This window comes from Carassius gibelio, chromosome A8 (assembly GCF_023724105.1).
Source record: "Carassius gibelio isolate Cgi1373 ecotype wild population from Czech Republic chromosome A8, carGib1.2-hapl.c, whole genome shotgun sequence".
NCBI classification, from domain to species: Eukaryota; Metazoa; Chordata; class Actinopteri; order Cypriniformes; family Cyprinidae; genus Carassius; species Carassius gibelio.
In genome coordinates this window covers 26,253,302-26,269,743 of record NC_068378.1, presented here as the reverse complement: position 1 = coordinate 26,269,743, position 16,442 = coordinate 26,253,302, and the positions used below count along the sequence as shown (strand labels likewise).

The 16,442-nt window shown below is 34.3% G+C and overlaps 1 protein-coding gene across 1 annotated transcript in view; it reads left to right on the top strand.

Moving 5' to 3' along the window:
* The first annotated feature begins 168 nt into the window (after window positions 1–168).
* Window positions 169–16,442, top strand: part of crb2b (crumbs cell polarity complex component 2b) — a 29,851-nt gene continuing 13,577 nt past the window's right edge. Inside the window, exons 1-6 of the mRNA XM_052604991.1 lie at window positions 169–556; window positions 9,348–10,043; window positions 10,887–11,082; window positions 13,495–13,634; window positions 14,808–14,990; window positions 15,077–15,190. Coding sequence (XP_052460951.1) covers window positions 490–556; window positions 9,348–10,043; window positions 10,887–11,082; window positions 13,495–13,634; window positions 14,808–14,990; window positions 15,077–15,190 — 1,396 coding nt within the window. The 5' untranslated portion in view covers window positions 169–489. The remainder of the gene's footprint in view (window positions 557–9,347; window positions 10,044–10,886; window positions 11,083–13,494; window positions 13,635–14,807; window positions 14,991–15,076; window positions 15,191–16,442) is intronic.

Sequence of the window (16,442 nt, the reverse complement as noted above, 5' to 3'; positions counted from 1 at the left end):
AAGAAAATTGTGAACAATTGCAGCATCTAACATATAATGCTATGTAAACCTGTAACAGCATTTGGATTGTTGAACAAGTACACTGTTAACTATTCAAGGGCTGTTGGGTTTAACTAACACTCATCTGTGATGAAGGTCACACAAAGGTGCTCGGAGGAACTGACCATCTGCCTCCTAGAGAAAGAGAGAGAGAGAGATAGACTCAAACATTCACAGAGAAAGAGAGAGAGAGACAGGGTGGAGTTAAATCAAAGCGAGGGAGAGAGTGACAGATATACAGACAGAGAAGAGGAGGAAGATTTGATAGCCAGCAGGAGAACAGATTCCCTGGAAAACATCCACACCGTGTTTTCCATCATACCGTGGAGAGGAGCTCCGCAGCAGCGAGACGCGGACAGACAGACGCCGGAGGAGAGAGCGCGTGATGCGGGGAGACTTCAGCGCGTGTCCGCGGGTTTAGAGGCTGGAAGTCAAGCATCAGTTCAGGACATGGAGTTTGGACCGATCTATTTACGATATAAAAGAGCAGTCCTGCTGTCACTGATGTTCAAGTTGGGTGAGACACGTTTATGATACTTTCATATTTGACTTTTTTTTTCTTCTGTAAAGCTCATATGACTAATAGAAAAACGATGTGTGTGTGTGTTCAGAAACATTTTAATATACACTACCTCTCAAAAGTTTGGTTTATGTATTATAATTATTATTATTTTATTATTTTATTATATTTATTATGCATTAAACTGATCGAAAGTGACAGTAAAGACTTTTATAATGTTACAAAAGATGTCAATATCTAATAAATGCTGATCTTTTAAACTTTATATCCATCAAAGAATCCTGAAAAATAAAATGCATCACAGTTTCCACAAAAATAAACAGTTTCTTTTTTACATGGATAATAATCAGAAATGTTTCTTGAGCAGCAAATCAGAATATTAGTATTATTTCTGAAGATCATGTGACACTGAAGACACATGCTGCACATCACAGAAATAAATTACAGTACATTTCACTATATTTTCACATAGAAAACAACTGTTTTTAAATGGTAAGGATATTAACAGTTTCTACTGTATTTTTGATCACATAAATGCAGAAAAAACTTCTTTCAAAAACATTAAATTCTCTTACAGAGCCCAAACTTCTGAACCTGTTAAAGTAGAAAACAAGTAGTTAATGCATAACATGCCCATCAGCATTTTAGGTAAATGTATATATGAATGAATTAGAGAAAGTGTATAAACATTTCTGTAACATAGTTAATATTTGTCTCCATTTATAATCACATATGAGCTTTTTTGCAATTCACTTTAGAAGTCCTATCGTGTGACAAATTAATAATTGAACGTGCAAATATTCCATGTAGACTCTAATTTCTAGACTTTAATCTCTAGGTTTATAAAAAGTGCTTATAAATCGACAAAGTAGTTAGACAAAGTATTGTTTTGACAACTACTGAACCAAAATTTCATGGTCTGAAGTCTCTTCACTTCCATTTTAGCGTGCAATTAAAAGATTCAAAGCAACAAGTGGCTCTTGATGAGTTCTGCTGTAGGAAGTTGAGCATCTGCAGTTGGCAGGTTGCTTTGTTCTGTCGGCAGATGTATTTTGTGTGTGAAAGAGGGAGAGTTTTCGCTCTCTGTATGAGGATTTGTGTGGCGGGGGGAGCTGTAAGAGAAGAGCTGCAGTAATTGGGCATTAGCGCATGTAGAGGACAAGTGCAGCCAGCTGGCCATCAGATTGTTTAGAATGAGGGATAATCAGAAAAGCCCCTCATCGAGACACACACGGCGTTCAGCATTCAGCACAAACACTCAGTCACTGTCCATTGAGACGCTGCTGAGCTCCTCAGCATGTCCCTGTCACTCGGTCTGAGGGTAAACGTATGCATGAACACATGGTTTTACAGATAAATTGTAGTAATGCATTACTTCATTGGTGTCTCATTGTTTAACGGTTTTTTTTGCATGAGATGTTTCTATGCATTACCACGTACAATGTTTTCAGATGCATTAAATGCTTTTTGAATTTGATTACAAAGTGCAATTTTTAATAGTTTCAAAACAAGCAAAATGCAATCTCTGTTGTTGCATTAATATAGTATTTGCAAAGAAAAAATACTCTTTCATAGGATTTGAAGTGCACATTCAGTACAGTCAACCACAGTTTTTTGGGTTTTGCTTTCCAGTACTGTAAGGTGTTGTGGGCTCTTGTTAGTGCATTTCCAATTTGTAGTGTGTTATAGGGTTTTTCTAGACTTGTGTGTTTAGGGAACAGTATTTTTTCTGGTGTAGCAGTTGTTAATGGTGTATTTGATCACTAATCAAAACACCAGCACACACACATGCTTCAGGAGGACACACACACTGTTAGTTCAAGCAATAGAAAGCGTGTTTCTCATAGTTTATCACTAGCTTATGAATCAAACAGCTGTGTGTCATCTGATGAGTGTGTGTCTCATTGTTCTGGCGGGAGTTTCATTCTAAGTAATTTCGGGTGTGCTCCACCTCGAATGAAGCTGTGACCTATTTCTGCATTTGCGGGAAGCCTGAATTCTGGGTACTTTTGAGCAGATTGAAAGCGCAGGGCAAGACGCGCCGCATAGTTGACCCGTTCCATGGAAACCCTGCTGGAGAGCGCAGCCACTTCACTCTTTGTGCAATAGCAGCTCGCATGTTTTTGACTGAATGTGCTGCATTGTATCCTTAAGCTGTGATGAAGCCGTGACTGTGACGGGATAGACTTATAGTTTGGGTTTGAAAACAACATGTAAAGTTACTGTTGTTTTCCAAGCTATATCCAGAAACGTTCTTGTGACGCATTAGTAGATTGTTGCCACTGTAGTGAAAAAATCTTTTGAGTGTTTTCCTATGTGTGTGTTTTCTCCTCCCTCTCCTGTGCGTGAGAGTCTGTACCAGACACTGGATTCATCCATCTCTCAGAGGAGGCTCATGTCTCTGAGATCTGTCGGACACAGAGAGGTCAGAGGTCGTCAGGGCTGCAGATAACACAAGAGTACAACGCTCCCCCCTGAATCACATCAACAAAAACATTTCAGCCCAGGACAGACACTAATGGTGCTGCGTTGTGTTTCACAAGCCAAAATGAGTTTTTGCTGAAGTGCAGCTGCAGCTTTTTCTTTTATCTCCTTATGTTTATAAATGAGATAAACGTGCATAAAAAGACATTTGAAATTATCACCTAGTGATATAGTAAAAGCTGGACATATGGTACATGCATACTCACACAAAGCAATACTTACTTAACAGCAAATCTCTGATCGTTTACATCAGTCACTAAACATTTACTAAAATCATATAGGTGTGTATTTAAATTTGGATATATATATATTAAATACAAATCTATTTGCATATATACTGTACACTCATGCAAAGCAATAAAAACTGTATAATTTAGCAACTGCTTAATTTGTTTTGTTGCAAAATATAACTATACTATCACCCAATTCTTTATATAATATATTAACTTATATATAAGTACGTGCATTTTATTTGCAAACATACAGTACACTCATATTAAGGTTTTTTATTTTTTTACATAATATAGCAAATCTCAAAAGCTTTATTGCTCGTATTGTCATAAAATGAAACTATATTATTGCCTAATCAGCTAAATGCAACTATAAGGCATAAAGAAAACTGTTATAAACATTAACATGATTTTTGTGAGGCTTCTTTAGAGCAATGAGTACTTTTGAGTTCAAATAAGAGGATAACAGCACAGTATTAGAAAATTGCATGAATAAAATAAAGTTTAATGTTGTTTATATTTAATTTTTTACATTTTTACAGCCTATCTGAACGATTAGGACTCAAAAAGAGCAAATGATGATGCTATAAACTGAACTGTATGTTAAAATAAGCTGAATGTTCAAAGAAGATTTTTGAATTTGATTCCCATTCGTTCTGAGGTTGGTAACAACAGCTGGTTGAAATATGAAATATATTTCTGACTGGATATGACAAGGAAACAATAACAAGACAGAAAGAGACTGCACATAAAATGCCTTTAGGCAAGAGACTTGCTGTACCTGTGTGTTTATTACGGACAGCTTTAGAGTTTTAATCAAAACAGGATTTGGGGAAACTTCAGCTCACCTTTGTTGTGATTGGTTTTAATGTATGTTTGTGTGCAGTTATCTGATTTACGGTCACTTGTGCTTTTCTAATGGCTCTTTATTGGTCTGCTGTAGATGATTTAATGCTGGAATCATGTGGGAAAACATGCAGATGTTTGCAGTCTTTGATGAGACCCAAATTACCGTAACCGATATTCATTGAAACTGTATCCGTGGTGGAAGCTTGTGTTTGCTGATAAGACCCCAAAGTAGCAAATCATACTCAATGGCATGTGTTTATTAAAGTATGATCTATAGTGGCCCCGTCTGGTTTTCAGGACGTGGGTCTGATATAGTCCTGAGGGTTCATACCATTGGTCTTTGTGAGGGGTTTTGAAGCCTGAGATGTTGTTTGCTAGAGATTTTCAAATGTCTTGATCTGAAAGCTTCTGAAGTCCATCCGTGTAAGCTCTGTCTGTCTCGTCTAGACTTCAGACTTTCCTGTTTATTTGAACAATATGTGGATGACGAAGTAGCAGAGAGTTGTGTTGGTTTTTATCAGTGTCTCTCTGAAGCTCACCTCTCCCTCTCTCTCTCTCTCTCTTTCTCAGACCAGATGATCCTGGATTAGAGACTGTAGGTCATTCATAGTCACGCCTAGACTTCGTGACACAGTTTCTCTCTTTGTTCTTGTCTACTGAAAGTGTGAAGGCCAGTGACTGATGTTTACATGTGTCCTTCACTTTTTGCAAAAAAAAGTGATGTTTTCTGTAAAAATTGTTTAATATCCTTAACCCTGCTGACATTTGAAATGCTGACATTTTTTTTTTAACACAACAAACAAACCAAAGCTGTCACTGGGTTCGTTATTAACAACTAAAGAGTGCATATTAGCACCTAAAGTGTACATACATTCTGATAGCGTGTAAAGTAAATTAGTGAGATCTGTAAAATGCATGTAATAAAATGCATGTTAATATTATAGTCATCACTCGATATCCCCCAAAATGTCTTAATAAGATAATGTTTAAATTAAATGCTTAGTTTGACAATCAAAGCTTAATGCGATGCAATACAATGACGATTGAGAGATGAACAAATAACTGTTCCTCAAAAGCATGCATGATTCATACTCATGATTCTTCAAAAAAATTATGTCTGGAGTTGGTTTTAAATCCAGTAAGTGTTCATTTTGAAATATTACTAACAATATCCAAGTTATTCTTTAAAATATTAAGTCTTGTTTTCAGAGTTAAGTCGATTTTTCCCAAGTTGTTTGTCTTGTTTTAACCATAAATTGACCAGTGTTTGGTGAACCTGGTAGCTGGTCTGCATTAGCATCTCAATAAAAGTGTGACAGTTGTAGTTGATTTCTCAAGTGTACCAGAGTATGTAATCAACCCGAATCAGTAGAAATCAGCAGTAAATCACGTCAAACAGGTCCTGATCACACCTCACATCTATATGGACAGGTGTATTTCTGTGTCAGGTGTGTGAGGATGGATTAGTCTCAGTGAGTGGTGGTCGTTCGAGCTGATAACCCATTGACGGAGCATCTGGTGAAGGTTTAGTCAGAGATGGTAAGACGGTCACCCATCTGTCGGTGGAGGCACTAGTGAAGACCAAAGCCTCTTTACCCTGCAGGAGTCCCGGTGTAAATCTGCACTCAGCAGCTCTCAGATGTGTGTGTTTAGTGGTGCTGTCATATACTGGATCTGTCCTGAAAGGCCCTTGTGTCTCACACACATCAGAGGTTTGGTGATGTAAAGCTGCGCAGACTGTGAGGTTAGAGCGTCTGTGTGGACAGGATCCATCGAGTCTGGTGGTCTTCACAGACAGGACTGAGTCTCACTCATGCGAAGTTTCTCTAAGAGGCTTTAACTCAGTTAGGGTGAATCTTCCATGCTGTCCTCACTTACTCTTATTCTGTGACTTAAGACCCGTTCACACCAAGCACGAGAACGATAAAGATATAGTTCTATCTATCTATCTATCTATCTATCTATCTATCTATCTATCTATCTATCTATCTATCTATCTATCTATCTATCTATCTATCTATCTATCTATCTATCTATCTATCTGTCGCTTCATCTATCTATCTATCTATCTATCTATCTATCTATCTATCTATCTATCTATCTATCTATCTATCTATCTATCTATCTATCTATCTATCTATCTATCTATCTATCTATCTATCTATCTATCTGTCGCTTCATCTATCTATCTATCTATCTATCTATCTATCTATCTATCTATCTATCTATCTATCTATCTATCTATCTATCTATCTATCTATCTATCTATCTATCTATCTATCTATCTATCTATCTATCTGTCGCTTCATCTATCTATCTATCTATCTAGCTGTCGCTTCATCTATCTATCTATCTATCTATCTATCTATCTATCTATCTATCTATCTATCTATCTATCTATCTATCTATCTATCTATCTATCTATCTATCTATCTATCTATCTATCTATCTATCTGTCGCTTCATCTATCTATCTATCTATCTATCTATCTATCTATCTATCTATCTATCTATCTATCTATCTATCTATCTATCTATCTATCTATCTATCTATCTATCTATCTATCGCTTCATCTATCTATCTATCTATCTATCTAGCTGTCGCTTCATCTATCTATCTATCTAGCTGTCGCTTCATCTATCTATCTATCTATCTATCTATCTATCTATCTATCTATCTATCTATCTATCTATCTATCTATCTATCTATCTATCTATCTATCTATCTATCTGTCGCTTCATCTATCTATCTATCTATCTATCTATCTATCTATCTATCTATCTATCTATCTATCTATCTATCTATCTATCTATCTATCTATCTGTCGCTTCATCTATCTATCTATCTATCTATCTATCTATCTATCTATCTATCTAGCTGTCGCTTCATCTATCTATCTATCTATCTATCTATCTATCTATCTATCTATCTATCTATCTATCTATCTATCTATCTATCTATCTATCTATCTATCTATCTATCTATCTATCTATCTATCTGTCGCTTCATCTATCTATCTATCTATCTATCTATCTATCTATCTATCTATCTATCTATCTATCTATCTATCTATCTATCTATCTATCTATCTATCTATCTGTCGCTTCATCTATCTATCTATCTATCTATCTATCTAGCTGTCGCTTCATCTATCTATCTATCTAGCTGTCGCTTCATCTATCTATCTATCTATCTATCTATCTATCTATCTATCTATCTATCTATCTATCTATCTATCTATCTATCTATCTATCTATCTATCTATCTATCTATCTGTCGCTTCATCTATCTATCTATCTATCTATCTATCTATCTATCTATCTATCTATCTATCTATCTATCTATCTATCTATCTATCTATCTATCTATCTATCTATCTATCTATCTATCTATCTATCTGTCGCTTCATCTATCTATCTATCTATCTATCTATCTATCTATCTATCTATCTATCTATCTATCTATCTATCTATCTATCTATCTATCTATCTATCTATCTAGCTGTCACTTCATCTATCTATCTATCTATCTATCTATCTATCTATCTATCTATCTATCTATCTATCTATCTATCTATCTATCTATCTATCTATCTATCTATCTATCTATCTATCTATCTATCTGTCGCTTCATCTATCTATCTATCTATCTATCTATCTATCTATCTATCTATCTATCTATCTATCTATCTATCTATCTATCTATCTATCTAGCTGTCGCTTCATCTATCTATCTATCTATCTATCTATCTATCTATCTATCTATCTATCTATCTATCTATCTATCTATCTATCTATCTATCTATCTATCTATCTATCTATCTATCTGTCGCTTCATCTATCTATCTATCTATCTATCTATCTATCTATCTATCTATCTATCTATCTATCTATCTATCTATCTATCTATCTATCTATCTATCTATCTAGCTGTCGCTTCATCTATCTATCTATCTATCTATCTATCTATCTATCTATCTATCTATCTATCTATCTATCTATCTATCTATCTATCTATCTATCTATCTATCTATCTATCTATCTATCTATCTAGCTGTCGCTTCATCTATCTATCTATCTAGCTGTCGCTTCATCTATCTATCTATCTATCTATCTATCTATCTATCTATCTATCTATCTATCTATCTATCTATCTATCTATCTATCTATTTATCTAGCTGTCGCTTCATCTATCTATCTATCTAGCTGTTGCTTCATCTATCTATCTATCTATCTATCTATCTATCTATCTATCTATCTATCTATCTATCTATCTATCTATCTATCTATCTATCTATCTAGCTGTCGCTTCATCTATCTATCTGTCGCTTCATCTATCTATCTATCTATCTATCTATCTAGCTGTCGCTTCATCTATCTATCTATCTATCTATCTATCTATCTATCTATCTATCTATCTATCTATCTATCTATCTATCTATCTATCTATCTAGCTGTCGCTTCATCTATCTATCTATCTAGCTGTCGCTTCATCTATCTATCTATCTATCTATCTATCTATCTATCTATCTATCTATCTATCTATCTATCTATCTATCTATCTATCTATCTATCTATCTATCTAGCTGTCGCTTCATCTATCTATCTGTCGCTTCATCTATCTATCTATCTATCTATCTATCTATCTATCTATCTATCTATCTATCTATCTATCTATCTATCTATCTATCTATCTATCTATCTATCTATCTATCTATCTATCTAGCTGTCGCTTCATCTATCTATCTATCTATCTATCTATCTATCTATCTATCTATCTATCTATCTATCTATCTATCTATCTATCTATCTATCTATCTATCTATCTATCTAGCTGTCGCTTCATCTATCTATCTATCTATCTATCTATCTATCTATCTATCTATCTATCTATCTATCTATCTAGCTGTCGCTTCATCTATCTATCTATCTATCTATCTATCTATCTATCTATCTATCTATCTATCTATCTATCTATCTATCTATCTATCTATATATCTATCTATATATCTGTCGCTTCATCTATCTTCTCAAACATATAAACCTTCCAAACTTCAGTCCTTTTTTAGTCCTTTTCCACACTTTATTTAAAAAACATAGAATTTTGGATACATTTTATCCCACATCCATGACCTTGCTAATGATGACTCTTTTTTTTATCTGTCCTAACATCTCTGTTCAGATGCTCTTGTAGCGTGTGACACTAATCACGGTTTGTATCCGCAGGTCTGTTCTGCTCGGTCACGTCTGACGTGTGTCTGTCCTCTCCATGCCGAAACAACAGCACCTGCACCCCGACTGTGAATGGCTACCTCTGCACCTGCTCTCTCAGCCCACCTATATACACAGGCCAACACTGTGAGCGTTTATACGACCCGTGTGAAGACGCAGGCTGTCCGTCCAGCTGCATCAGCTCTCCAGGAACTGAGAACTACACCTGTATGTGTCCCGACGGCTTCGATGGTCCCAACTGCTCCCGAAACGTCAATGAATGTGAGAGCAACCCCTGTACGGGACTCAAGAGCTACTGTGTGGATGGAGTCGACGGATATTCATGCCACTGTCCCAGCGGATACAGCGGGGACGACTGCAGGACGAGGGTGCGAGACTGTGCTGATGACCCGTGTTATAATAACGCCAGCTGTGTGTGGGCACCGAGCGGCTACGAGTGCCAGTGCGCCGCGGGTTTCCGGGGTCAACACTGTGAAGAAGACATAGATGAGTGTCTGTCGCAGCCCTGCAGGAACGGTGCCATCTGTCAGGATGGGATTGACCTGTATCAATGCTACTGTGTGCCTGGTTTTCAGGGTTATCACTGTGACATCGACATAAATGAGTGTGCATCCCAACCCTGTGAGAACAACGGGACGTGCATCAACGGGAAGGACCACTACATCTGTGAATGTCTCATTGGGTTTATAGGTAAAGACTGTCTAAATCGTACTGTGGATGGTAATGGCATAGTATTTTAATATACACTCTAACAGTTCTTTTTTATTAATTTAAATATTTTTTTGGCAACAAAAAAATTATTTACTAGCATGAATAAGATATTGTAGGATTGTTAAAATGCATGAGATTCTGAAATGAACTTAAGCAATGAACTATTACATCATAGAAAAGTCTGCTTGTTCTTTTAGAGAATAACATACAGTTGTGATAAAAAAAAATCTAAATAAAAACATCTGTTTCTATATATATATAGATTTATGTTTATATATATATATTTATTTATTATATATATATATATATATTTATTAGATAAAAAATTAGTTTGATTTATACAATTGTTTAAACCATATTTAGTACAATTATTTAATAAAATATAATAATACAATTGTATTAATATTTGATAAACATTATATGTGTTAATATTGTCTACAAAAATAATTTCAGAAATCTATGCAAAAAAGGTTTCTAAAAAGTGTAAAGAAAAAACTTATATATTTATTATTTAATTGTTAAATCATTTAAAACAAATTTATTAAAATTTCCATTTTATGGTGATGTATTTGTCTACAGAAATTATTTCAGGCATATACGCAGAAATAAATTCCATAAATGCAATCCAAAAAGATCTAGCATAAGTTTAATCAAGTATGTGCAAACTTTTAACTGGTAGTATATACCATTATGCTCTAAATAAGGCTATATCACACAGACAATACAGCAGTGTATTCAGAATGACCACGGAGCATCTGTTTTGAGAGGATTACATTGACTAGTTTCTTCTGTGGTGAGTCTGTATGTTGATGTTCGCTGCAGGATTTAACTGTGAGGTTGACGTGGATGAATGTGAGGCAGATCCCTGTCAGAACGGCGCCACCTGCCACGATCACGTGGGATTGTACACCTGCGAGTGTGTTCCAGGATTCGAGGGCATCAACTGTGAGCTGAACATCAACGAGTGTGACAGTTCACCCTGCCAACATGGAGGAACATGTCTGGATATGGTGAACGGGTGAGTGAGTTGAATCAGGCTTCAGAAAACTAATCAATAACCAGAGGGCCATTGACTGGTGGAGTTTAGTTTCAACCCTCCTCCAACACACCTGGCTTTAGGATTTTAGGAAGGTGGCCTTAACTAATCACAACCTGATCAACCAGTGCCATCACTAATTAACCAGTGTTAACCAACTAATCAATCTATGGTGACTTAACTAATCAATCAGTGTTTTAACTTTTCAATTTGTGGCTAATCAATCAGGTCCTTAACTAATCAACCAGTATCTTAACTAAACAAGTGTCTTAATTAAACAACTAACCAACCTACCAACCAGTGTCTTAACTAATCAACCAGGTCCTTAACTAATCAACCAATGTCTTACCTAACAAGTGTCTTAATTAACCAACCAATCAGTGTATTAACTAATCAATCAGTCCCATCACTAATTAACCAGTATTTTAACTAATCATTCAGTGGTGACTTAACTAATCACCCAGTGTCTTAACTAATCAACGAATGTCTTAACTGAACAAGTGTCTTAATTAACCAACCAACCAGTGTCTCAACTAATCAATCAGTGCTATCACTAATTAACCAGTGTTTTAACTAATCAATCTGTGGTGCCTTAACTAATCAACCAGTGCTTTAACTAGCCAGTCTGTGGATAATTATTCAGTTTCATAACTAAATTAACCAATGCCTTAATTGTTTAGGGAGTGTCTTAACTAATCAATCAGTGTTTTAACTTGTCAATTTGTGGCTAATCAATCAGGTCCTTAACTAATCAACCAATATATTAACTAAACAAGTGTCTTAATTAAACAACTAACCAACCTACCAACCAGTGTCTTAACTAATCGATCAGTCATATCACTAGTTAACCAGTGTTTTAACTAATCAATCTGTAGTGTCTTAACATGTCACCCAGGTCCTTAACTAATCAACCAATTTCTTACCTAACAAGTGTCTTAATTAACCAACCAACCAGTGTCTTAACTAATCAATCAGTGCTATTACTAATTAACCAGTGTTTTAACTAATCAATCTGTGGTGCCTTAACTAATCAACCAGTGCTTTAACTAGTCAGTCTGTGGCTAATTATTCAGTTTCATAACTAAATTAAACAATGTTAAAAATGTTTGGGAGTGTCTTAACTAATCAATCAGTGTCTAAACCAATCAAACAACATGTAATCAATCTCTAGCTAGTCAATCAGGTCCTTAACTAATCAACCAGTGCTTAAATGAATCAGCCAGTGTCTCAACAAAACATAAAGTGCCTTAACTAATCAATCTGTGTATACAACTAACCAGTCTGTGTCTAATCAATCAGTGCCTCAACTAAACAAACAGTGACTTAACAAATAAATCAATTTCAGAACGATTGATTTATCAGTCAGAATCTTAACTAAACAATCAGTGCCTTAACCGGTCAGTCAGTGGCTTAAACATTGTCTTTACTAATCGACCATCTTCTAAACGATTGATTCTGTGGCTAATTAATCAGGTCATTAACTAATCAACTAATTTCTTAACTAAACAAGTGTCTTAATTAACCAACCAATCAACTAGTGTCTGAACTAATCTGTAATAATTAAGATTCAGTATATTTACTAATTATCCAGTTTTTTATCAAGTCAGTCAGCATCTTAACTAACTGAATCATTTATTCAGGTAGAAAACCAGTACTTAATCAAGTCAGTTATCATTTTAACTAATTAACCAGTGTTTCACATTGACACTTTACTCACATTACAGATTCCTTTAAAGAACAGTGTTGCCAAGTCCATGTTTTTTACATTTAAATGTATTCATTTAGCAAACACTTTTCAGCTGACACTTTTATCCAAAGGGATTGAGGAATACAACAAGCAATTATTGTGTTATAAAGAGGCAAATTAACACAGGAAGAGCTCGTAAAACAAAGTTTCAGACATTGTTCAGACTGAGGAAAGAGAAAGCAAAGGTTTTTTATGATGCAGTCAAATGTTGACTAATTAACCAGTACTGTTAACTTCTTAACAGAACTAATCGACCAATGTCTAAACTAACCAGTCTGTAGCTAACCACTCAGTGTCTTAACTAATCAATCAGTTTCACAGTGGAATTGGGCTACTTTTACACTGTTCCAGCGGGTTGTTTTTTCATCCGCAGGTTAAAGCGTTCTCTCTGCTCTCTCGCTATTCTGGGAAAACCACAGAAAAGATGCGAATGGGCTATAGTTTTGAATAACAATTGGGCAGGTTTTGTTTTGCAGACCTGGCAACCACTTAAGAACCACCACAATGGGTCAAGCTTAAAAAAAAAGTATGTGTAAGAGGATATTAAAGTAAAAGTGGAATGGCACGTGAATGATCTGATCTGATGATAAATGCATTGCCTTGTGTATAAAATAATGTGGTGGTTTATTTCCTGTGCTGAATTACAGTTATGAGTGTGAATGCAGTGGCACTGGATTTGTGGGCTCTTTCTGTGAAGAGGACATACCAGAGTGTGCATCGGACCCCTGTCAGCACGGTGCAACCTGCCAGGAAGGGGTTAACCAGTATACATGCCTCTGCTGGCCAGGTAACCAGTCTTCAGTTTAACCTGGTCATCATTTTGGTGCTTAGTTATGCATTTAGAGGCTCATTAAATGGAAAATTAATTGAGGTGAAAATGTCTAAGCATCATATTGTGCTCATAAAGTGATGTGCTGTTGCACTGCCACCTAGAGGAGCATGCAGGACATTGCAAAGATAACCATAAACTCCCAATGAAATGCTGTTTCAGACTATGACTGTATGAAATGCATGTTTGTATTGGAGTAGATTTATCATATTTTCAGAAATTATATAAAATATAAATTGTCTATAGAAATAAACATGGGCTCACATATGAGACAAATCCAAATGTGTTCTGCGTGTATGACATTAATTGCATTATATAAGTCGCTTTGGTATATAGCTGTAAGTGCAGCACGTTTAAGATGATAAATGAATATTAAGGTGAAAAGAATATTTAAGATGAAAAAATATTAGCAGGGTTATTATAGTTAACTAAATCCAAAATCATTTTAAAAAAAACATTTTCCTTACTTTAAATAAAAATAAATGTTAACTGAGATAAAATAACACATTAAAAACAAGGCAAAATTATTCGGTCTAATTAAGTTGAACTTGATGAGATGAAAAAAATAAAAATTATATAGACATAAAAAAACTACTTGAAATGGCAAAAATGTAAAAAAAAAAAAAAGAAGAAAAAAAATAAAAAAATTAAACTTAAAATTAAAAGCTAAAATTAAAAGGTAAACTTAATTATTTTTACAATATCTCAAAGATACTAAAATAACAATAAACATTACTTATACATATATAATACATGATATATGATTATATAAGGCTGTAGGTTTGAACTATCCATAAACGGTCAGCAACAAAATTACTAAAACTTTAACTATATATATATAGAAAAAAAAAAAACTGAAAATAAAAACCAATATTTATAAAAACTATAATACTATCTTATTGAACTAAAATTACTTGAAATAAATGTTAACTGAAAAAAAAAACATTTATGTACTTTAATTTGATGTACTACTAAAAATAATAATAATACTAAAACTAAAAAAGGCACTACAAAAAATTACCAAAAATTACTAAAATTTAAAATATGAAAATAAAACCTGATTCAGAATATTAATACAATTATAATAGTATTTCTCCTCGAGTTTCTGTAGCTCATGTTCTTTATTCTCAGGTTATGAAGGTGCGAACTGTGCGGTGGATGTGGACGAGTGTGAGACGCAGCCGTGTGAGAATGACGGCGTATGTTTCCAGCGATCTGACTCCAGACTCTACAGAGTTCTGCCTGAACTGGACTCAGACTTCAGCTACGAGAGCGCAGCCGGATACCTGTGCCAGTGCCTCGCTGGATTCACAGGTGAGATACAGAACTGACCACGGGTCGGGACACTGAGACACATCACCTGCAACACTGTCTTCTCAAAGAGCTTTTCTGTTTCACAGGCGACAACTGCTCAGTTAATGTGAACGAATGCGAGTCCACGCCGTGTGAAAACGGAGGCACCTGTGAAGATCTCATCAATGCGTTTCGGTGCTCGTGTCCTGCGGGGTTCACAGGTGTGTGAGTGTGCTGCATATACAGTACCACCTGACTTCACTTCAGATCATTCAGAATAATGCTAATATATCAGAGGCTGAATGTGCTTGGAGTTCCACTGGAAAAACATGCCTCTATTTACAGCTTTGCAAAACTCCACCGAGTTGTTTTGGTATCAGTAAGATACTATTATAGTTTACAATTTTTGATATTTAATTTCTTTTGAATTTTGGGTATTTTGAGTTTTTTTTACTATATTGAGTTTTAGTAGTTTTGTTGAAACTAAAACCACAAATAAGCTTTTATTTCATGTTTTCTATTTTCATTTAAATTTTAATTATAGTTTTAGATTATATTTTACATTTTCTTTTTAAATTTTACTGTTAATTTTGTTGAAACTAAAACTAAAACCACAAATGAGCTTTTATTTTCATGTTTTCTATTTTCATTTAATTAGTTTTAGATTATATTTTTATATTTTCTTTTTAAATTATACTGTAAATTTTGTTGAAACTAAAGGTAATCGACATATTATTAAAATGTTTATATATATATATATATATATATATATATATATATATATATATAAATATATATATTTGAATCAGTTTTTATTTTCATATTTTAATTTAAAAGTTTTAGCGATTTTCTTTTTTATTATTATTTTTTTTAATTCTATAAATGTTGTTTTTATTTTTTATTTTATTTTAGTACATCAGGTTAAAATAAATTTAAACGTTTTATTTTATGTTATTTTGGTTAACGTTTCTTTTATGTCAAGTAACCAAAAACATTTTTTATGGTTTTATTACATAATTACAGCATGTCTATTTCATGCACTGATTCAAACATGACCTCTGTAATTAAAACTAAGGCGGGAGTTTATACAGAGCTGTTCAGTTTTAGTCCGTTTTAGACAGAAATGCACACAGACTCCAGCTATTAAGTTTCAGACTAAGATTCCATCCAATCAGAAGAGATCAAACAAGTTTGTTTACATTTGTCATGCGTCTCCTAGCAACATGTTGCATGTATAGCAAATTTGTTGCATTTGGAACAACTTGAAAGTGTGTAAATACGTTTATGTATTTATGTCTTTCACTGTATGCAGGGCTGAGTAGTAACTGATTACATGTAATCTGTTTACTACATGCAGTTACCTTTTATTGATTACATAATTAATTAAAATTCATAAAACGGCAGTAAATTATTCAAAATTAACTGATTCGCCCTAATTCATTTATTTTTTTATTTTATTTTATTTTTGCACTT